The sequence below is a fragment of the Dromiciops gliroides genome, chromosome 6 (assembly GCF_019393635.1).
Source record: "Dromiciops gliroides isolate mDroGli1 chromosome 6, mDroGli1.pri, whole genome shotgun sequence".
Classification (NCBI taxonomy): domain Eukaryota; kingdom Metazoa; phylum Chordata; class Mammalia; order Microbiotheria; family Microbiotheriidae; genus Dromiciops; species Dromiciops gliroides.
In genome coordinates, this window is record NC_057866.1 from 93,698,499 (window position 1) to 93,718,856 (window position 20,358).

Genomic DNA, 20,358 nt, shown 5'->3' on the forward strand with positions numbered 1-20,358 from the left:
TCTGACATGGTATGCTCATCATATTTGTAGATGACACCAGGCTGGGAAAGATAGCTAAAATTTATTATAGCTAATTATTTGAAGGACTATTATTTAGGAAAAGGAATAGAGTTATCCTCTTGTTTCAGGCAGCATACCAAGGATGAATGGGTTTAAGTTATAGAGACAGTTTTCAATTCCATAAAAGGAAGGACTTTCCAATTTATTATAACTGCCTCCAAAATAGAACAGCTTTATAATATAGTGAAATCTCCATCACTGGAAGTATTCGAACTAAGATTGGATGACTACCTCTCAAGGATGTTGAGGAGTGGATTTCTACATGGAATAGAAGAGGTTGGATTCATTGATCTGTAAGGTTCCCTTCTACTATGAGATTTTATGATACTGACCAAAAGTACACAGGTCAGCTATGTGGTTCAGTGGATTGATAGAGTGTCAGGCCTGGAGTCTGAAGGACCTGAGTTCAAATCTGGTCTCAGACACTTACTAGCTGTGTGACTCTGGGCAAGTCACTTAACCATGTTTGGCTCAGTTTCCTCATCTGTAAAATGAACTGGAGAAGGAAATGGCAAACCACTCCAGTATCTTTTCCAAGAAAATCCTAAATGGAGTCCTGAAGAGTTGGACATGACTAATCGATTAAGCAACAACAAAAGTACATGAAAATTTTAAAAGCTGAAACAGTAGAGATCTATATAAATGATTGTCCATGGTCATATGGTTTTAACATTTACTATGTGATCCTAAATATTATCCATTTAACCTCCACGAACCCATCTCTTCATCTATAAAAGAGGTTCTTGTGCTATTGTACTTACCTCTCAGGGTTGTGAACCTTAAATATTATTTGGATACTTGAATTATTTTATGTGTAAATGTGATTGATTAAAGACTGACAGTCAAATAAAGGAATACATTTATTCAAGCTGACTATACTTTCAAAATCTTCCTACAACCTACCCAAAGCATTTTGCATTTTATTAACCTTTGAAAGATGCCTCAGGTCTCCATATGATCAGAGTAAAGTAGAAGCTAATTTTTCATCACCCAGTGCTGGATATTTATTAGAATGTGCATTCAGTTATCCCTCACATTGAGGTAACTTAATATTCATCCAACGTGTACATCCTACTTGCTCCCCAACCCACCTGATCTATAATTTCAAATTCTGTGTGACTTTGGCCAAGCTACTTTACCTTTTTTTTTTTTTTTTTTTTTGGTGAGGCAATTGGGGTTAAGTGACTTGCCCAGGGTCACACAGCTAGTAAGTGTTAAGTGTCTGAGGCCGGATTTGAACTCAGGTCCTCCTGAATCCAGGGCTGGTGCTCTATCCACTGCGCCACCTAGCTGCCCCATTATTTTTCTATTTATAAAATAAGGGGGTTGAACTACATGACCTCTGACCTCTCCTCCACCTTTGAGTCTAGGATGTTCTGTGCATGATTCCCCCACCCCAACATTATAATAAAACTTACCTTATGAGGTAATCTTACACCAAGAGAGAATCTTCTTATTCAAAAGTATGTGTTAAGTACAACGACATCTTCTCTTCCCAAATTACATGGGAGAAAAAAAAAATGGTTCCTTTGCATAAACCAAGGTAGAATGTTGGGAAATTTTACAGTCCAAGATTTCCAAGAATGTATAAATTTATAAATCTTATAAAAAGTGGTGTTTTCTTGGCTGTTTGACCTCAAGTCCAGACTCATCCCCTCCCTCTTTAACATCCTGCTTTGAATCTCTAGACTCCTTTGATTTCTGGGACCTTGTACTTTTATGGTTCCCTTAACTCTGGCTAATTTTTTTTCTGCTTCCAATGTTGGTTTCTCTTGCTCACCTTATCCTCCCCCAACCCAACTATGGTTTTCCCCACAAAGCTGTCCTTGATGCTCTGCTCTTTTATTTCTGATTTCTTCCATGAGCCCACATTTTCTTGTGACTTCAACTATTGCATCTATAAAGGTGACCCCCCACCTAAAAAAAATTTACAACTCTAGCCTTGACCTTACACCTGTACTTCAGTCTCATTCATTCTTTGTATGCATAAATCACCACTTAGGTATCCAGCTATAGATGATACCATACAGATTAGGTATCTCTTCAAACTCATCTGAATTTATCATCTCTTCTCCCCTTTTAACTAACTCCTCTTCAAAAATAACACTTTTGTCTATAGTGCTAATATTCTCCCTCTCCAAATCTTGACTTTCTCATCTCTTTTATTCTCTATAACCAAGCTACTACCAGGTTTGATAATTTGTTTTTTTCAAAGAATGTCTCGGATTTGTTTCTTTCCTCACATTGCCACTGCTTCCACCCTAGTCCAGACCCTCATTGTATAAGATTACCCTAAATTTCCACAATAGCCTCCTAAGCCATCCCCTGCTTCTTGTCACTGCCCCTTTCAATCCATGCTGTTCCCCATATGTGAAATGTCCTTCTTCCTCTTCTTTATCCTTTTAATTCCCAACCATCCTTGAAAGTGCATTTACAAATGGCACCTCCTTCATGAACTCTTATCTGATCCCCTGATCAGTAATGACCTCTTCCCTCAGATCTCACATAGCACTTTGTTTGCAAATATCTAATGTACATGTAAGAAGGAGTATTATAGTTGTATGTATTGTGCATTATTCCCCTTTTTTTCTGTAAGCTCCATGAAAGCAGGGACTATGTAATCTAAATTTTGTATCTTCCCCTCTCACCCAGCCATCTAAGCACACAGTAAAGGCTTCATAAATATGTGCTGAATGAATAAAGAAATGAACGCTACAGAACAATGAAATCTCCTTAAAGCACTTTCTTTTATTGTGTCATTTCTTCTAATTATCTTACAAGGCCTTCTATTTTCTCTGTCTCCCTAACCTTGTTTCCTACTGTTCCATAATAAACACCCTTCAATAAACCAGGCTTATCTCTTCAGTATTCTCATTTACGCATTATTTCTCATCTTTTTGGGTTTTGTTCATGTCCTTTCCCTTGCCTGGAATGGTCTGTCTTCTGCTTCCTTTCCAACTATTTAAAGTCTACTTCAAGGCTACCTCCAATCTCACCAGGTCCGTGAAATTTCCTTTTGACTATCCCAGCTAGCTTATACTCATTACTTGCTTCACTAAATTGACATGGCACTTGGAATTTGTATCATCTACTTTAGCAATTAAATGTTCTCTATTTCTTATGTGACTGGATTGTAGGTCCTTTTAATGGAAGGCACCATGTCTTGTTTTTTTGTGGCAAAGGTAGGTGCATAGTAAGTGATTATTTACCTGTATCTAAAACTACAGGTCAAGAATGATATAATTTGGCCCCAGGAACTGTTTCTTTATTAAAAAACAAACAAACCCTAATCATTAGCTTCTCAAGGATCTAGAACCAATGTAAAATGTCCAGTTTCCCAACCAAGATTAAAAGGAATCTAACAGAACGATAGGTGAGACAGAATCCCTTTCTCCTTTAAGTCTATGAGAGTTAGATAATAGTCCTGAATATTTCCCAGTTCCTCTTGTTGCCTAGGTTTTTTCACTGTCTATAAATGACAGAGTTAGAATACTAGACAGATGAACACCACGTTCAAACAGAAATGGGTCCTGTCCAGTTGACTTGCTATTATCTCTGACACCCCTGACAAATGGGCCACTTCCAAATAGGTATGTATCACTTTGTGATTGCTTTCTTACAATAGGACACGAATTCCCCCCTAATTAAAAAGGCTTAGACATCTAGGCAAGGTGATTATAAAAGAGGGACTTTTAAAATATGTAATTATATTTTTATAGACACACACACGCATGATATGATGATAAGGCATTTTTCAGTCTTCTGGGAAACCTAAAAAGACTTTTTGACTAGCCCACTCCAATACTGTGCAAGAAACTGAGCTTTATAATAATAGCTCAGATTTCCTTAGTGCTGTCAGGTTTGTTTTTAAGCATTTTCTTTACATCAATCCTATGAGAAAGTTATTCAAGTATTATTGCTGTTTTGTAAAAGAATAAACTGAGGCTGAGGGAGTGACTTGCTTGTAGTCTAAAATAGGATTTGAACCCAGATATTCAAGCTTCAAGTATTGTTTCCACTCTCTCATACTGTGCATCCTAACTCTTAGAGATTTGTCTAGAAATAACAAATGCCTTCTAAATGTGTTTTGTTTGTTGTTGGGTGTTTTTTTTTTTGGTGGGGGAGAGAAGGGTGTTGCAGTAACTCCCTCTTTTCACCACCAAAGCTTTTTTCTATTTTTATTTGAAGGAACTACTGGACAAGCTCCAGGTATTTTTGACAAATATTTTCTTGGGTTCAATTAATTTTATCCAAATGACTAATTACTAATCTGCAGATAAGCTTACTAAAGAACATGAATAATTCACATCCTTGGGGAATCTAAATTTTGGCCAAATTCAAAATCTTAATTTTACTGCTTTTTTGCAAACTGGGTCACATCTCTAAACTGAGAACTGCTGATTTCTCCTTAGTGGTGAGATGAATGTTAATCAGTGGCATGATCAATGATTCCAAAAGTATGCCTTGCCCAGTCACTAATACATGAGGTTATTTGTTTAGGTTGAACCCAGAGCATACAATTTTAAATTCTCTACAATAGTCCTAAGATTACTGAAAGGGGCTCTTCATATTCTGTTAATCACCGCATAGAGTTGTCTATAAATCTCTGGACTTGGAATGTGGAAGACCCTATCTGGAATCCTGCCTCCAATACTTACTAGTTGTGTAGCCCTGGACCAATCTTGTAACCTCTCTCACCTTCCATTCATATTTAAATGAAGATAATAATGCCTAAGGGCGGCTAGGTAGCATAGCACATAGAGTGCTGGCCCTGGAGTCAGATTAATCTTCCTGAGTTCAAATCTGGCTTCAGATACTTACCAGCTGTGTGATCCTGGGCAAGTCACTTAACCCTGTTTGCCTCAGTTTCCCCAGCTATAAAATGAACTGGAGAAGGACATGGCAAACCACTCTAGTATCTTTGCCAAGAAAACCCCAAAAGGGGTCATGAAGAGTCAGACATGACTGAAAAATGATGAGAAACATGGGGGCAGCTAGTTGGGGCAGTGGATAAAGCACTGGCCCTGGAATCAGGAGGAATTGAGTTCAAATCCAGCCTTAGACACTTGATACTTACTAGGTGTGTGACCCTGGGCAAGTCACTTAACCCTCATTGCCACACCAAATAAAAAAGGGGAAAAGAAAAAAAAATGATGAGAAACAAAAAAATAATGTCTACCTCCCCGTGCAAGGATCAAATGAGTTAATAGATACAATGTGCTTTCAAGCTTGAAGTACTATCTAGCTGTTAACTATTACTGCTGTTGTTGCAGACTAAGTAGGTCTCTAAGAAAGAAGAGGCTGTGCAGAAGAGCAGGGAAGGCACTGGATGTGAGTCAGGCCACTTGGGTTTAAATCCTGGACTTTACACTTACTAGCTTTGTGATCATGAGCAAAAGCCACTTAACCTTTCTGGACCTCAGTTTTCTCATTTATGAAATAGTTACAATAATACTTATGCTACCTACCTGAGAGGGTGAATGCAAATATTAATGTTAAATAGAACTATAAACAAGGATAGAAAAAGGTTCTGCCCTTTCATAGACTACAACCCCTTCAGAGCAAGCGGATCTTTGTATCTACCATGGTGTTCAACAAGTACCCATGGAAACGAGTGACTGGACTGTTTTCCTACCCAGTGGAGACAATGCTACAATCAAATCAGGCCATGGAAATTAATAATAATCACAGTAAAACTCCAAAGGAAGGCATCAACAGAGCCTGCATTTTTAATATGAGGGGGGAGTTCCTGTCATATTCACCCATAACTTAGGCTCTTAATTATGATGTGACTCCATGACCAAAGCAAGACTCAAATCATCTTCTGTACTATCATCTTTAAGCTATTTACAGGAGCTGAGATCCAAATATTTTTTCCTTAAATAAAAAATGATGGTTTATCATTGCACAACCCTGTGGCCACATCAAAGGGTGGGATGGTGGGAGATCAGTGAGAAACAGTGAACACTGGAGCCTATTTGAGATTCATGATGCTTTAGAAAAACTGTTCCCTCCCCACCCGCCTCCATCCCCTAAGTTACAAATATATTCTCTTCCAAACCCACAGGCTAAGAGTTGGGGTGCTAGAATTGCTGCCATGAGACTGAGAAGCAAAATGAACAAATCGACTCCATAGAAAGTAAAAAGCACACCAGTATGCCAAACAGTCGTTTTGTATGCAGCCCCAGGAGGAAACATCAACAGCAGAATAAACCGTGCCAGACATATGGTATGAAAAAAACCTTTAAATGGCAGAGGGAGAAAAGTACAGCTAGTTAAGACTTTCAAATTTTATTTTTCAAGAGTGAACAAGTAAAAAGCAATTTAAATATGACTTTTAAAATGTGTTAGAAATCTTACTTTGAAAGATTTTAAACTTTCAAATCTTCCCCAAAAGAATTTTAATTCATTTTCAAAATATAAATCTCAGTATCATTATAAGGGGTAATTACATATTAGTGCCCACTCTCCCTATGCTGGATTTATCTCATATTTATTCTGTGTATGTATATGTATATGTCCATATATTATGTGTCTGTATATATGTGTGCAAATATTGTATACATACATATCTGTTGTCTCCCATGATAGACTGTAAGCTTCTTGAGAGTATGAATTGTTTCAATCTTTGTAACTATTTTCAGCAGTGCTTAGTACATAATGAGTGCTTAATAAATGCTTGTTGATTGGCTGATACAGAATCATAGACTACATAGTCAATCCATACCTGAAATAGGAATTCCCATCTTCCTTCTTTTCATTCTTTTCCTTCCTTCCTTCCTTCTTTCTTTCCTTCCTTCCTTCTTCCATCCTTCCCTTCCTTCCTTGACAGGCATATATTAAACACTTTTCAAATGCAGACAGCTACGCTAGGCATTGAGGGTTGGGAGGAGATGAAAGCAATCCTCCCCTCAAGAAGCTCACACAATAAGAAGATAATATCCAAACCCTGTTATGTTACTATATTCTTCAATAGTGTTTCCCTGAAGGCCCTGACTATTAACACACACTTCCCAAAGGGCTAAACTCCTTAGTAGACTTGGCATTAACTTATATCCCTTCCTAACATTTCATTAGGAGTCTAATCTACCAAGAAAAATATTTTGCTCTGCCCTTCAACAGAGCATATTTCAACCCAATCTTGGCTAAACTGGAGGCTCACCTGGCTAATTATCCCATTAAGACTTTATTTTGACTGCTAGATAGCTAGAGATAAATCTGACTTACTGATTAGTGAATTCACATGCCTGGTTAAGGAATAAGGCCCAGACCTGACTACCTAAGCCCAGGAATAGGTGAATGACTTTAGTAAACCCCTAGAGCACTACCCCGCACCCCAATATCTTTGACCTTGTCAACCTCCTGAACTACTAAGCCTAGGGTTTATCAGTACAACTAGCCAGTGTGTGAAATGAATATGCATTTGGGAGTCTTGATTAAGCAAGTTGGTCAGTGCTGACACACTATCATTTCCACCCCCCCACACACATGGATTATTATTATTATTATTATTATTAAAGCCCCCTACAGGATTTAAATGAAACTGGCAAGATTCTTCTGATCAACCTTTAGAAACATACTGCGGGGACAGCTAGGTGGCGCAGTGGATAAAGCACTGGCCTTGGATTCAGGAGGACCTGAGTTCAAATCCAGCTTCAGACCCTTGACACTTACTAGCTGTGTGACTCTGGGCAAGTCATTTAACCCTCACTGCCCCACAAAAACAAAAAGAAACATACTGCTCTGGGCCAGAAAATAGGAAATCTGGTTTCTAATCTTAGCTCTATCACTTTCTGTCTATGAGCCTTAGTTTCCACATATACATGATGGGGATATTATCCGCCTTATCTGCCGTCTTCCACTATGAATGGAACTTCAGAAAAGCATCATGATAACAAATATGGACACAAATTTAATCATGGAATAAAAGGTAATTTTGTGTCAAAATGCCAGTGCTGTGGAAACGTAATAACAGTCCTTAGGGTGATGGTAATTGACATTCACTTAGAATTACAGACAGATAATACCATGCATCTCAGAGAGGCTACCAAATTGCTGACATTGCTCTGGTACTTATGGATTTCCTAAGGAGCTCCTGAGGACCATGGCAATGCCAACACAGCAGAGGAAGAAGGGGGCATGGCTAGCACCGCCACCCTAGAATCCAAGAATGTCACTGAATCGATTCTGAGAAGTTGCGTGAAAGACTCTGGCATCTACTTCACTGATCCTATTGCTCCCCTTCACCGTGGGCTCTCCCGGGCTCCATATTGATTTCCCTGGCTTTAGCCTATGGCCATGCCCTCTTTCTTCCAGAAAGAGACTTTCCATGGGGCTTTGCTAACTGCCTTCCTAATCATTAGCAGTCTTAAACTGCAGGATCTGGGAAGTGACAAAGACCAAACAACTTCTGCTAGAAATAAAAAAACAACAAAACAAACCAAAATGCAAGGCTGACCTCAAGAGAACTGATGATTTTCTGTTTACTCCAGACTTGTTTCTTGGGAAAAGTAAAAAATATATAATGCATTTAATCTTGCAAAGCATTTTGAAGCTGGGAGCTCTCTTGGTCACAAAGGTCCTTTGAACAACTTTAAAGAGTCATAAAAACCAACCAACCAAACAAAAAGGAGTTATAACCATTTTTCCCATAAGTATGTATTTCAAAGAGACCAAAAGTCTATATATGTCTAATTTTAGGTCTGGTAATTGATACAATTGATCAGGAAGTTAGGGTCAGTATAGATTTTTAAAAATCTATCCCACTATTCCAGGAGGCCAAATCCTAAGGATCCCTTAAAAAGGACTATGGTTGAATCATTTCAGTTCAAGCCTTTTATGTCATTAGTATTTACAGCCCTCAGTTATTTGCACTTTTCAAGACAAGAAATAACGGGTATATGAAACATGTAGATGGTCCAAAACATTATTCCCTCCCTTTTCTCTACCTGTTACTATAACTTACATGAGCTACTGATATATAACGTTTTTTAGATTTCAATTTGACCCCTCTCTTTTTTCACTGAACTCCCATTTGATGGAAGAGTTAAGGAAGCATGAAAAATAATTGACAAGGGAAGAGACAGATGGGCAAATAAGAAAAAAGATCTGAGGGCAAGGCCAGAACACCCAAATAATAGATGACTATGATTACTAAAAATGTGTACTGGCATTTAAATCTAATACATTACAATAAACAGCTTTGGGGTGATCAAAGTAAACATCTAAATCTCAGACTTCACATGCAGTTATCAAAAGATATTTCATTTTTATTATCAATCCCACTGGCCTCCCAACAAATCTGTTCATTTTCCAAAGGAAAATATATCTTTGTTTTCAGTTTAATATTTTTAGTTTCCACATACAACAGTCTACATTATGTCTAGATTGGTACCATTAACAATTAAAAAGGTACCAGAAGATCACATAAATTACATTTAACTTAATCACACGGAAACATTTTTAATTGCTTTCAGTTAGATGACAGTTACAGTTTGCTATCAAGGCAGAATATGATCAATATAAAAAAAGAGAAAAGTATAAAACCAGTTGAGTAATTAGAACTAGAGTTTATTCCTCTCAAAAGAACACATACAAAATACATGTAAAAGCTACACAAAGATATCTACAAAGTGAGAGCAGAAAACAGAAAAGGTGAAAGCTACAGTTCAGTGATTATACAGAAATGTAATGCATGCATTAAAATATGCTCCATTTCTAAAGCTGCAAGGGTAAGGGTTCTCATATTAGCACTTATAGAAAAAACTAAAATCCACTTGGGTATACAACATATTCCGAAAAGGAGATACATATCTATACATATGTACATAAATTACACTGAAAATATGCACTTCATATGTCCTCAATAGGCAGCCCTGGGTTACAGGTCAGTCAACAATCGATCGTAGACCTTTTCCATCAGTTTATAGAAATAAACGTGATAGAGCAAAAAGGAATCATTCACATTGCCATAGAGAAGCATATAACAATCCGAAAGTTATTTACATCTCATTGATAAGACATAGAAGAAACCAACAGACATCACCATGTAAAAATATCTATTAAAAATATTAATGCTATCTTACATTAAAGAGATGGTGGTTCAACAAACCACGGCACAATTAACTGAGTGAAAGAGTAAAAATGAACATGGCTTCTGGAAATTATTTTTTCCTGAATATGTTTATATTCAGATGGATGATATAATCATGTGCGTGCCACAAGCCATACTTCCATTTAGAACATCTGTAGCACGCGGAAACAGCATTTGCTACAAAAGCAGATTGTACACTTTTGGACAACACCAAATTTCACACTCTGATTTTAGGGAAAATACTGCTCTAAATTAGGGTTTTTTAAAAATTTTAAAATTTAAACTGACTCAACTTAAAATGGATTCCCGCCAAATGCATATCATTAACTGTGCTTATTCCTAGTACTAGAAATTAAATGTCATTCTTTTTTCTTACTTGATATACTAGTGGTAAGTAGTATTTTTAAAACAGTTCTTAAATCATAAAAGTCTAAACTTTTAATTTCCTCAGTTTTTGATTCAATGCTCTCTATAGGCCCTGGGCTCTTCACTGGACTTTCATTACCATTTCAATTTGATTCAATTTTCCCAATGCTTTGATTTTCAATACTCTCTACTGCACTTAAATAGCAGTGATTTATTGTTGTTGTTTTTAAAAGATTAGGTAGTGTTAGCAAGATCAAAACATCTAGGAACCTACAATGATTTTTCTCTTCAAGAAATCTTGGAGCAAAAACTATTACCAGAAGTACTGGCATTTGAAATTTCAATACATTTGAAATTCAAATCCTCTTTAGAGCAAGAGGCATCTTTCATGGTCAGCAAATGCTTTATCCTTTTAGTGAAGTCTTCATGATATTAAAGATTATCAGAATCTGAATACCCCAATAATTCATTTTTTACCTATCTCAGATCTTTTAACACTCAGTATTTTTTAAAACCCATTTAAAAAACAAACCAAATTTATTTTAATGATGAAGAGACTGTCACAATGAAACTTTTGACTCAAAAATGTATGGTACAGAAAGGATCTAATTTGGACTTTTAAAATTGAAAAATGGGTATAGAATACTGATTATAACAGTGAAAAAGCAAAGTAGTTGTAAGTGTAGAAGAAAAAATTAAAATCTAGAAATACCTGAAACGGATCTCTGATATCCAGGTTTTTCCTGTTTATCTGTCAGAGGAGTTGGGGGCGAGTAGTTGGCTTCAGAGAGTTTCGTAACATCTGATGGTGGTGTCGGAGGAGGTGGTAATAAAGTGCTGTTAGGGCTACTAATATCTCCTTCACCCACAAGGGTTAAGTCGGCAACATTCTCATCATCTATAGTCTGTATGCCTTCAGTATGTAGTTCCCTGGATTGTCTCTTCCATATTTGCGCCGATGCTGTTCCTTCCTGGACGTGTGGAATTGGAGACAACGGGGCACTGAAGGGGATGCCGTGAATCTTCTGACTCTGGAGGGCAGCCAGATTGGGCCTGGGCTTGCTCTCTGAAGGCCCTGGGCTCTTCACTGGACTTTCATTTCCATTTTGAGAAGATTCCAGCTTCCCGTTTGGTTGCATGGCCTTTTCCTTGCTGCCATTTTTTACAGTTCTCTTATTTAGGCCTTTCGTTGTTGCAGGAGTAGATGCAGCCGGTTCTGCTGTGCAAGGTGGTAAACGAAGAAAATCTGGCAGGACAAGATCCTCTTTTCTTAGCAGCCCACGTTGGTCATCTGCTCTGTTGCTCTGAGCTTTGGAAATGAGCTCAAAAAACTCTATTGGGGAAAAAACCAAATTGACCATTTAAAAAAAAAAAATCACTAATCGGTGTCGACAATCACCAAAATTACTTTCCAGTAGGCGACTGAGTTATCTGCTCCCCTGTTGTTTTAGTGCCCTGGAACTAAGGGACATATTAATTGGGGACCTTTTCACATTAGAGAACTACTCACTCACGATTAATGGAAGACCCATCATAGAGTCTCCTACAAGGGAGTGTCTTCAGAGCTTACAATTGGCTATACTCAAAACAATTGGCTATACCTAAAAACAAAGATTTATAAAATCTCAACTCTCGAATTTTTTCCAATGTTTCAGGGCACATTTTAAAATACATTAAGTAACATTTTACACTAATTCCCTCATCACCTCTATGTTTACTTTGAGAGTCACTCAATAGCCTTATTTTTTAGCATAATTATATCAACAGCTCTGTACCTTTAAGGGGTAATCCAGTTAAACAAAGGTGTGTAATGATGTCATTTAAGGAAGATTTTGTTACATTTCTTTTAAAAGTATCATTTAAAACCTTAAGGCTTAAATGAAGACACCAATCAAATAGTGTGTACATTTAAAAACTGGAAAAGAAGCCCATGGTCACTTAAGGCCTCACAACTCAAGAGCATATTTCAAGTTTCTCTCCTTCAGCCTTTTTATCCAAAGGGCTATAGCCACTGTTTTCACTGGGTGGCTTTCTAAAAGGCTCTATAGCATCTTTCTTCATCACAAATCCTAGAGTGGGCTTAGGGAGGGAGATCCTTAGTACTGTGAGAGTAAGGAGGACCTGCTGGTCTGGGAGGGAATAAAGAATCACTAAAAGCCCTTACATGTCCCTGTTCTAGAGCAGAAAAGCCCCACAACAGGGTGGTTAATTTTGTGACCTTCCCCTTTTCAGTGATGTTCTTCCAGGACTCTCCTCTTCCCACCCAGAACATGACTCTCAGATTAATAAACATAACCTTGGGAATAAAAGCAAAGTAGAAGATCCCCTAGTGATATAACCATTTGATTTCAAGGACCAATTTTCCAGTGGTTATAAAATTCACAGAAATATGAATAATCAGGAAGAGCTGGAGCTGGGCTACCCTTACAGTGTTTTTGGCTCTCAAACATAATAATCTTTCTGAAAGGAAGCCACCAAGTTGTCTCTGCAAGGGGTGAGAAGGAAGGCATCCCCTTAAATGCCACTCTTTTCCTCCAGTGTTCAGGCCCAGACTACCAATTGCCTACTTACACGTAGGCCCTGCCTCTACCATTTTGGTGTTGTGTGTGGTGGAGGGATGCTGCACCAAAAGAAGAAACAATGGCTCTGTTCCCTTCTGCTTCCTCCTCAGAATAGGAGGGCTCTTAGTGCATGTTTGGACACTTTCCCATCCTTAATAAATCCAGAATTGTGATTTCCTTACTGCCAGGATTAGATTTTCACACCTTCCATATAGGGTATGAGATTGAATTTGATTCACACACAAGTGAAGCATTGTCTAATCTCAAATCAGTACATGTCTAAAAGGTCTCTTTTAAATCCATTTTAACCCCTTAAAGACATCTTGCTAAAATATAAAAATCACAAATCTGATGTTCCTTGGACATATACAATCAAAGCGAAGCTTTCTATTTTTTAACTTCATTATGACAAAAATACCACAAACCACTTACCTGGTGAATGGAAGTCACTGAAGAATGAGGTTAACAGTAATATGTTTACAACAAAGTTAGTAAAGGTTAGTTACAAGACACATTTTTAACTGCTATACTAACTAAATTTAAATTTTGGGTTATGACTACAGTGAAAGCTGTAACTTTCTGACAGTTTTCAATGCTTAGGAGATAATTGAGTCCATTCTCATGTTATGAAGAAGGAAACTGGGGCCCAGAGGGGATCCATGACTTGCCTGAGGCCAGATAGCAAATCAGTGGCTGGGCCAGGATCAGAACGCAGGATCCTTCTGCTTTTCTTCTTTGCCATTTTTTTTAATGGGAAAGAGATTTTATAGAAAGATGGTTACCTCTTTTTCCCCTTAATCTTTGCAATAGCATCTTTCTTCAATAAAGGAAATGCAGAAAGATCTGGTGCTAACCATAGGTCACCATGTGGCTTTTTAAAAAGTGATTTTCATGAGTAAACAAAGACTGTCATAGATCTTTATTGGTCCCACAAACATTGATGGGAAGTCAACTGTGGCCAAAACTGCTTTAAACCTGTATAATAAAACCTCATTAATTTGGATGCAACTAATTTTATAATTTAGGGTCCCACTTAGACCAGGTAGAAATTTAGGTCTGAGCTATCCATGACAAAAAGGGTTAGAGAAGCAAATTAATAGAATAAACACGGTGGCAAGCAGCATATTTAGCCTAGTTAAGGGAGCTGTTCTTGGGGAATTTGAGGACCCTGTATACAAACAGTACTTCTAATTGCAAAATAATTGATTTTCCCAATTGTGGAGACCCTTTATTCCACAGCTCAGAAACTCTCCGTGCCTTCTAAGCCATTGAACAGATTTCATTCCAAAATCCTTTGGTTGGTATTCAATTCAATTTAGCCCAGCAAATATTTTTTAAGCTTCTACCATGTGCAAGGCTCTCTACAATCTGGCCTCAAGCCACCTTTTCAGCCTTTTCCTCCCATTATCACCTATTCAATATTTTATGTTCTAGTCAACCTGGATTCCTTACCAGCTCCTGTAGATGGGTTATTCTCTCCTGCCTCCATACTTTAGCTCACAGTTTCCCATGGCTGAAAAGTCCTCTCCTACCATCTCCATCTGTCAATAACATTCCTCATTCAAGATTCAGATTGAATGCTACCACCACCCCTGAAACATTCCCTAAAGCATCCCTTCTTTAGTTGAGTTCTCAGCATTGGTATTCTCAAGCATTTGTCGTAACCTAATTTCTAATTTTTTTGTGTATGTCTTATCTCTTCTATTTATTAGGTATAAATTTTTAGAGGGCAGGAATCAACCATATCACCCCACCCCCCAACGTACTGCATTACACATAGCAACTGCTTAATAAATATTTGTTAAATGAAAAGAGTCATATTCATTCAGTAAAGTAAATCCATTGATTAATAATTCAAATTAATGAGGTTTTATTTCATTCCAAATTATACCAATAGTATAAATATGCTAACATGACAGTGAAAGATGCATATTCTTGAATGAAAGAAATTTAATTTTCCAAATTATTAAGAAAAAAAGAATAATTTTAATAATTTTGCTTGAAAACTGTTATTGCATTTACTAAAACATGTGGAAGTTTTAAAAAGTTCACATACCCTCTGCTTCGTCCAAATTAATTTTCTGATATTTTTTTTTCCCAATCTTTGCAATAGATTCTTCTCTCTTTGAAAGCCGGGGATCCCTAGCATTTTTTCCATTTTCTCCTTTTATTTTAATAGAATTAGACTTGCCTAGTGTTCTTTCCTCTCCCTGTATTAGAAGGAAAGTCAAAGTACTACTTACATTTCAGATACATGATAATAAACACCGAAAACATTGTTAGACAAGAAATATTTTAAATATAAGATCATGGAGTTATAGATTTTGTACATATTGATTAAACCCCATAAAATGTAGAGATTATATCAAGCATAGCTTTATTGAGCCATAACCAGCACCATGAGAAAAGAAAGAGCAATGGTTCAATTCTAAGTTGGACTATTGGACTACATATGAAATGAGCTGAGCAGTTACAGGAAGGAAAAGAAGACCCAAGAGGATTGTGGCTCTCCAATTCTGGGAGGAGAAGCAGAATCAGAGAAAAGGAAAAACAAAGCTTGTTAGTGAGGTCAACAGAAACATGTACATCTCTAGCCTTGGCCACTAGAGGGGCATGGCCAGGGGTGGTGCTTGGCATGGTGCCCCAAAGCTTCTACTTCTAAAGACACACTTACAACCATGAGGAAAGGTGTGGAATAAATGTGGTGAGAAATATTACCGTAGCAGAGTGATTTCTGGAACTGGGAATTCCTGCTATATTCTGTTTGGCTGATGCACCTTTCTGTTTGTCTGTGAATACTAAACATAATGAGATAACTTTATAATCCTGGGACGTCATGAACTCATCCAAACACTGAAATTCAATTACACTTAGGTTGTCTTTGAAAGTGAGATTATGCCTCTAAGCAGAGAGGTTAAAAGCAAACATTTTTCTAAAACACTACCTTTTAAAAGTTATATATCTGAGACATACTTTAAAGATCAGTCACTCAAAAGAATAAAAATTCCTATTTTCTAAAACAAAGAAGCCTACCCTGATATTGTCTATGATGCATAATTTGTAGCCGAGGAAGTGCTGCTTGGCAAATAAGCCCAAAGGTGAAAAGGTAGTAAGTGTAGAGCTATTTTGAGATAAATGTAATAAAAACTTCTGGGAATTACAGAATGTTAGAGGGAATGAGAAACAACCTTGGAGATTTTCTAATCCAGGCACCTTATGTTAAAGAAGAGGAAATGATGGCCCATAGAGGAGAGGTGACTTGGCCTAATATTCCGAATGGTCCTTCCCCCCAGTACAAAAATGGGCAGAGAATAAAGAGGGAAAGTCTCCCACTGGCTTCATGCATTCCAATACTCAAAAAACCTTCTTTTGTCATGAATGAGGTCAGCAGGCTAGACTTCTTTTTTTGAAATGATTTATAATCTGTTTTAATGGATTCTTGGACAGAGGAAATGCTTTAAACAAAGAGAATTATTCATGATTATATGTATATGTACTTTTGTTATCGTTTAGTCTTTTCAATTGTGTCTGTCTCTTCATGACCCCATCTGGGGTTTTCTTTGCAAGGATACTGAAGTGATTTGCCATTTCCTTCTCCAGATCATGTTACAGATGAGGAAACTGAGGCAACCAGGGTTAAGTGACTTGCCCAGGGTCACACAATTATTAAGTATCTGAGGCCCGATTCAAACTTGTGACTAGACTTTTTTGGGGAAGAAATGGCTACCTTCATTTGCATGCATGAGACCAATATTTGGGCATGGCAATATTAAAATACAAACAATAAGAATAGAAATGCTTTGTTCTAGATACAGTTTAGGAAGTGTAGCGCATGAGGACTCATCATACAAATAACATATTGATCCAAATATGAACTGTACATAAGGATAGGAAGCCTCTTAAATGGAAATCTCTCGGAAAAACCATACATATTCTATGCATGGGCACATGTATTTTCCCAGACAGTTATCAATATAAGCATAATGTACACATTGAAAAGTAATCCCTGATTCTAGGATTACAGGCCTTATCCATCTTACACAAGGAATTTGGTGGTGGGGGCGGAATGGGGCAGGACAGCTAGTACTATTCATGTATGCTAACATTCTTGAGGAAGGAGGCCTCTCCTAAGCCCACTGAAAAATGCTTTCAGTCCACAGTGAGGGCCTCCCTCTTACCTCCAGCTGCATACAGGATGTAGATGTAACTCTTGGAGGCTGTGAGGTTATGGAAGGACCCCTGGTCCCTTAGTGACAACCCACGTCTGATGCCAATCAGCACATTCAGAGAGGTAGAATGAAACAGATGGATAGATACAATGCCTTACTGTGTGGTTTACCTTTTCCTTTAGTGGGATCCTTTTCTTCTAAAATCACTCTTTGTCCATCCAAATTAGAAATAGGAACACCAAGATCTAGCGGCTCCTTCTCTCCACTCTAAAGTCAAATCACAGTTTGTTTTATAGCACAAATAAATTCTTGCCAAGCAAGCTGACATCTGAAATGTAAAATTCAGGTGGCAGCTGGACAGTCCAAGGACTTAAATTATTATTCACTTATAGGCTATTTTATTTTATAGGAATGTCGCAAAACTGAAAAAAATCAATTTGGTTATTTTTCATTCCTATTGTTATATTTGAAAGACTGTTCTGAGTGTAGAGCACATAAACACATTGAGGTACAGACAGACAGAGCATTTAAATGTTTATTATGTGCCAGATACTGTTTCAAGCACTTGCTGGTATATATGTAGTAGCATTGGTTGTTTTTTTTTTTTAATTACCAGCCTAAACTATTATTTTATTTTATTTTTTGGCTTTTGTGGGGCAATGGGGGTTAAGTGACTTGCCCAGGGTCACACAGCTAGTGTCAAGTGTCTGACGCCGAATTTGAACTCGGGTCCTCCTGAATCCCGGGCTGGTGCTTTATCTACTGCACCACCTAGCTGCCCCTAAATTATTATTTTAAATTGAGGTTTCATGGTCTCAAAAAAATTTAGCTTTATGAATTAAGATACCTTGTAGAATTTAGTTTTAATTACCTGAAGTTGTTCCTAAATTTGAGTCTTCAGTTTGCCGATGCATTTATGTTAGTCTATGTATTCTAATATGTAGTATATATACATCTTCTATTATTCTCTAGTGTATATTGTCTAAGTCAGAGGTATTAAAACATAGGCCTTGGGCCTGCAATTCTCCTGAGTGTGAATCAAAGCAGATTAAAATGTAATTGGGAAATATTTAATAAGTAAGTAGAACATAAATAATATTAACATATGATTTTCTAAATCAATATGAGGCTCTCAGGGATCCTTATGTATGGCCTAGTGGCCCATTTCTATTTTAGCTGGACGTCACTGGTCTAAGCAACATGGCCACTTTGGCAGCTATGTGAGGAGAGATGGAAGAGGGAAGAAATGTGAAGCAAGGACCCCAATCAGGAAGCTCTTGTAACAATCCAGGTAAGATGTGATAAGAGCTTGAAGTAGGCCATGAGAGTGGAGAGAAGAGGATGGATTTGAGAAATAGAAGTTAGAACTGATGAACCTTGGCAACTGATTAGAGATTTGGGATAAAGGAGAGTGAGGCTGTAGGGATGGCTCTGAGACTGTGAATTTGACAGCTTGGGAGCGTGGTTGAGTCCCCAAAAGAAGTAGAGAAGCTTAAAGAGGGGTGGATTTGTAGGACAAACAGTGAGGTCTGTGTTGAACATGTTGAGTTTGGAAAGACTACCAGTTCAAAATGGCCCCCACTAAACCATTCTTCATCATCTCAGAACTGGGAACAAGAGCAGAGGGTCTTAAGAGGCAAATATAGGCTTACTATAAAGGCAAAACTTGCTGAGAATTAGAACTTTTCAAAAGTAGGATGTCCTGCTTTGGGAGAGAGTGGGTTCCCCATCACTGGAGAGCCCACTAAAGTAGAAGCCAAGTAACTACTTATGTATGTTAAGTGGTACCTGGAGTTCTTGTCCAGGTGCAGGCTGAAGTAAATGGCCTCTGAGGTCCCTTCCAATCCTCAGAGTCCATGATTTTTACATTGTTTTTGGTGGTAGAAAGGCCACAACCACCTCTTATGATTCCTTCCTGATCTATGATTCTATGATTACATAATTAGTCATTGAGCTACAGAGATAGAAGGAATGTCTACTGTCAAATGACAAACTATTAGGTTGTGACAAAGCACATGAAGTTGACACTGAATTCAATTTTAAATACAACATGAAGATGGAGAGAGGATATTCTATGACCAGTTCAGAGGATCTCATGGCTAAAAAGTATGTAAAATGTAACACATGAAATAACTGGCAAAAAGAGATCTTTGTGGCACCTGAGTTGTGAGTACAACAAAGGCATTATTTTATGCCAGGAAGATCAATTTACAGGTCGCTAAATCCAGCCAAAGCCTACTATATCTCCATTCAGTTTTTCTCCATGTTTTTCTTTAGGACAGTATGGAGTAGTAGGTGGAGAGCTGGCCTTGAAGCCAGGAAGACCCATAACCTCCCAATGTTACAAGCAACTCTTTAAGACTGAACAGCAAAGAAAGTGACTCCCTCCATGGGTAGAGGGAGACAATGAAATCCAGGTCCAGCCCCTACCCTTTTCTTGGGAAGAGACAGACTCTGACTCCCCTCTCATATGAGGCTGCAGATATGATTTCACCCTGTCAAGCACTCGAGTTCAAAGTCACAGTCCTAATGAGCAGATGGAACACATTTCGTTACCAGATGGGGTGGGTCAGGCTGGTGGGAAAAGAGCCTGGGAACAACTAAAAGTAAATACATTTTTTTAGATTAGTTCTGCAGGTGAAAAACAAAATTGAGTCATCTACCTTTACTCGCTGCCCACAATACATGTGATGGCTTGAGCAGCGGGAAGGATTAGAGGAATGTTGACAAACCAAAGCCACAGGAAGTAAAAGCCATGCAGTGAATGCTCCCAGATGACCACGCACACAGAGGGCTGGGGAGACCCTTCAGCGGTCATCCTTGGTTTACAGAAGGACGCTGAGGCTCTGAGCGGGGAGTGACCTGGCCAGGTTCACAGCAAATGGCAGAACTGAGATGAGAAGCCCAGTCCCAGGATTCCTCTTCTAAGGCTCTTTCTCTCAGACCTAACACATGATGCCCAAAATAAATGGGAATACTAATGGCCCACCCCTCTTAAAACAGCCTTTGGAATCTTTTACACCAGGTTCTTATTGTTCCCTGTGATGCCTCATCCCAGGTGGAGGTAACCTTGGACTCTCAGGGTGGCAAGGCTTCAAATATGAACTCC

At 38.0% G+C, this 20,358-nt stretch overlaps 1 protein-coding gene across 5 annotated transcripts in view; it reads right to left on the bottom strand.

Annotated features, from left to right (window-relative positions):
* The window catches only part of RGS12 (regulator of G protein signaling 12), a 221,360-nt gene that overhangs the window by 33,401 nt on the left and 167,601 nt on the right, over positions 1 to 20,358 (bottom strand). For 2 of the 5 annotated variants that reach the window (XM_043972854.1, XM_043972853.1), the window contains 4 exons: positions 17,420 to 17,516; positions 15,799 to 15,878; positions 15,137 to 15,290; positions 9,457 to 11,852 (listed from right to left, as the gene is read on the bottom strand). In XM_043972854.1, coding sequence (XP_043828789.1) covers positions 11,215 to 11,852; positions 15,137 to 15,290; positions 15,799 to 15,878; positions 17,420 to 17,516 — 969 coding nt within the window. In that variant the 3' untranslated portion in view covers positions 9,457 to 11,214. Of the gene's footprint in view, positions 1 to 9,442; positions 11,853 to 15,136; positions 15,291 to 15,798; positions 15,879 to 17,419; positions 17,517 to 20,358 lie in introns of those variants that run through there. The other 3 variants (XM_043972855.1, XM_043972852.1, XM_043972851.1) reach the window with 3 other exon arrangements.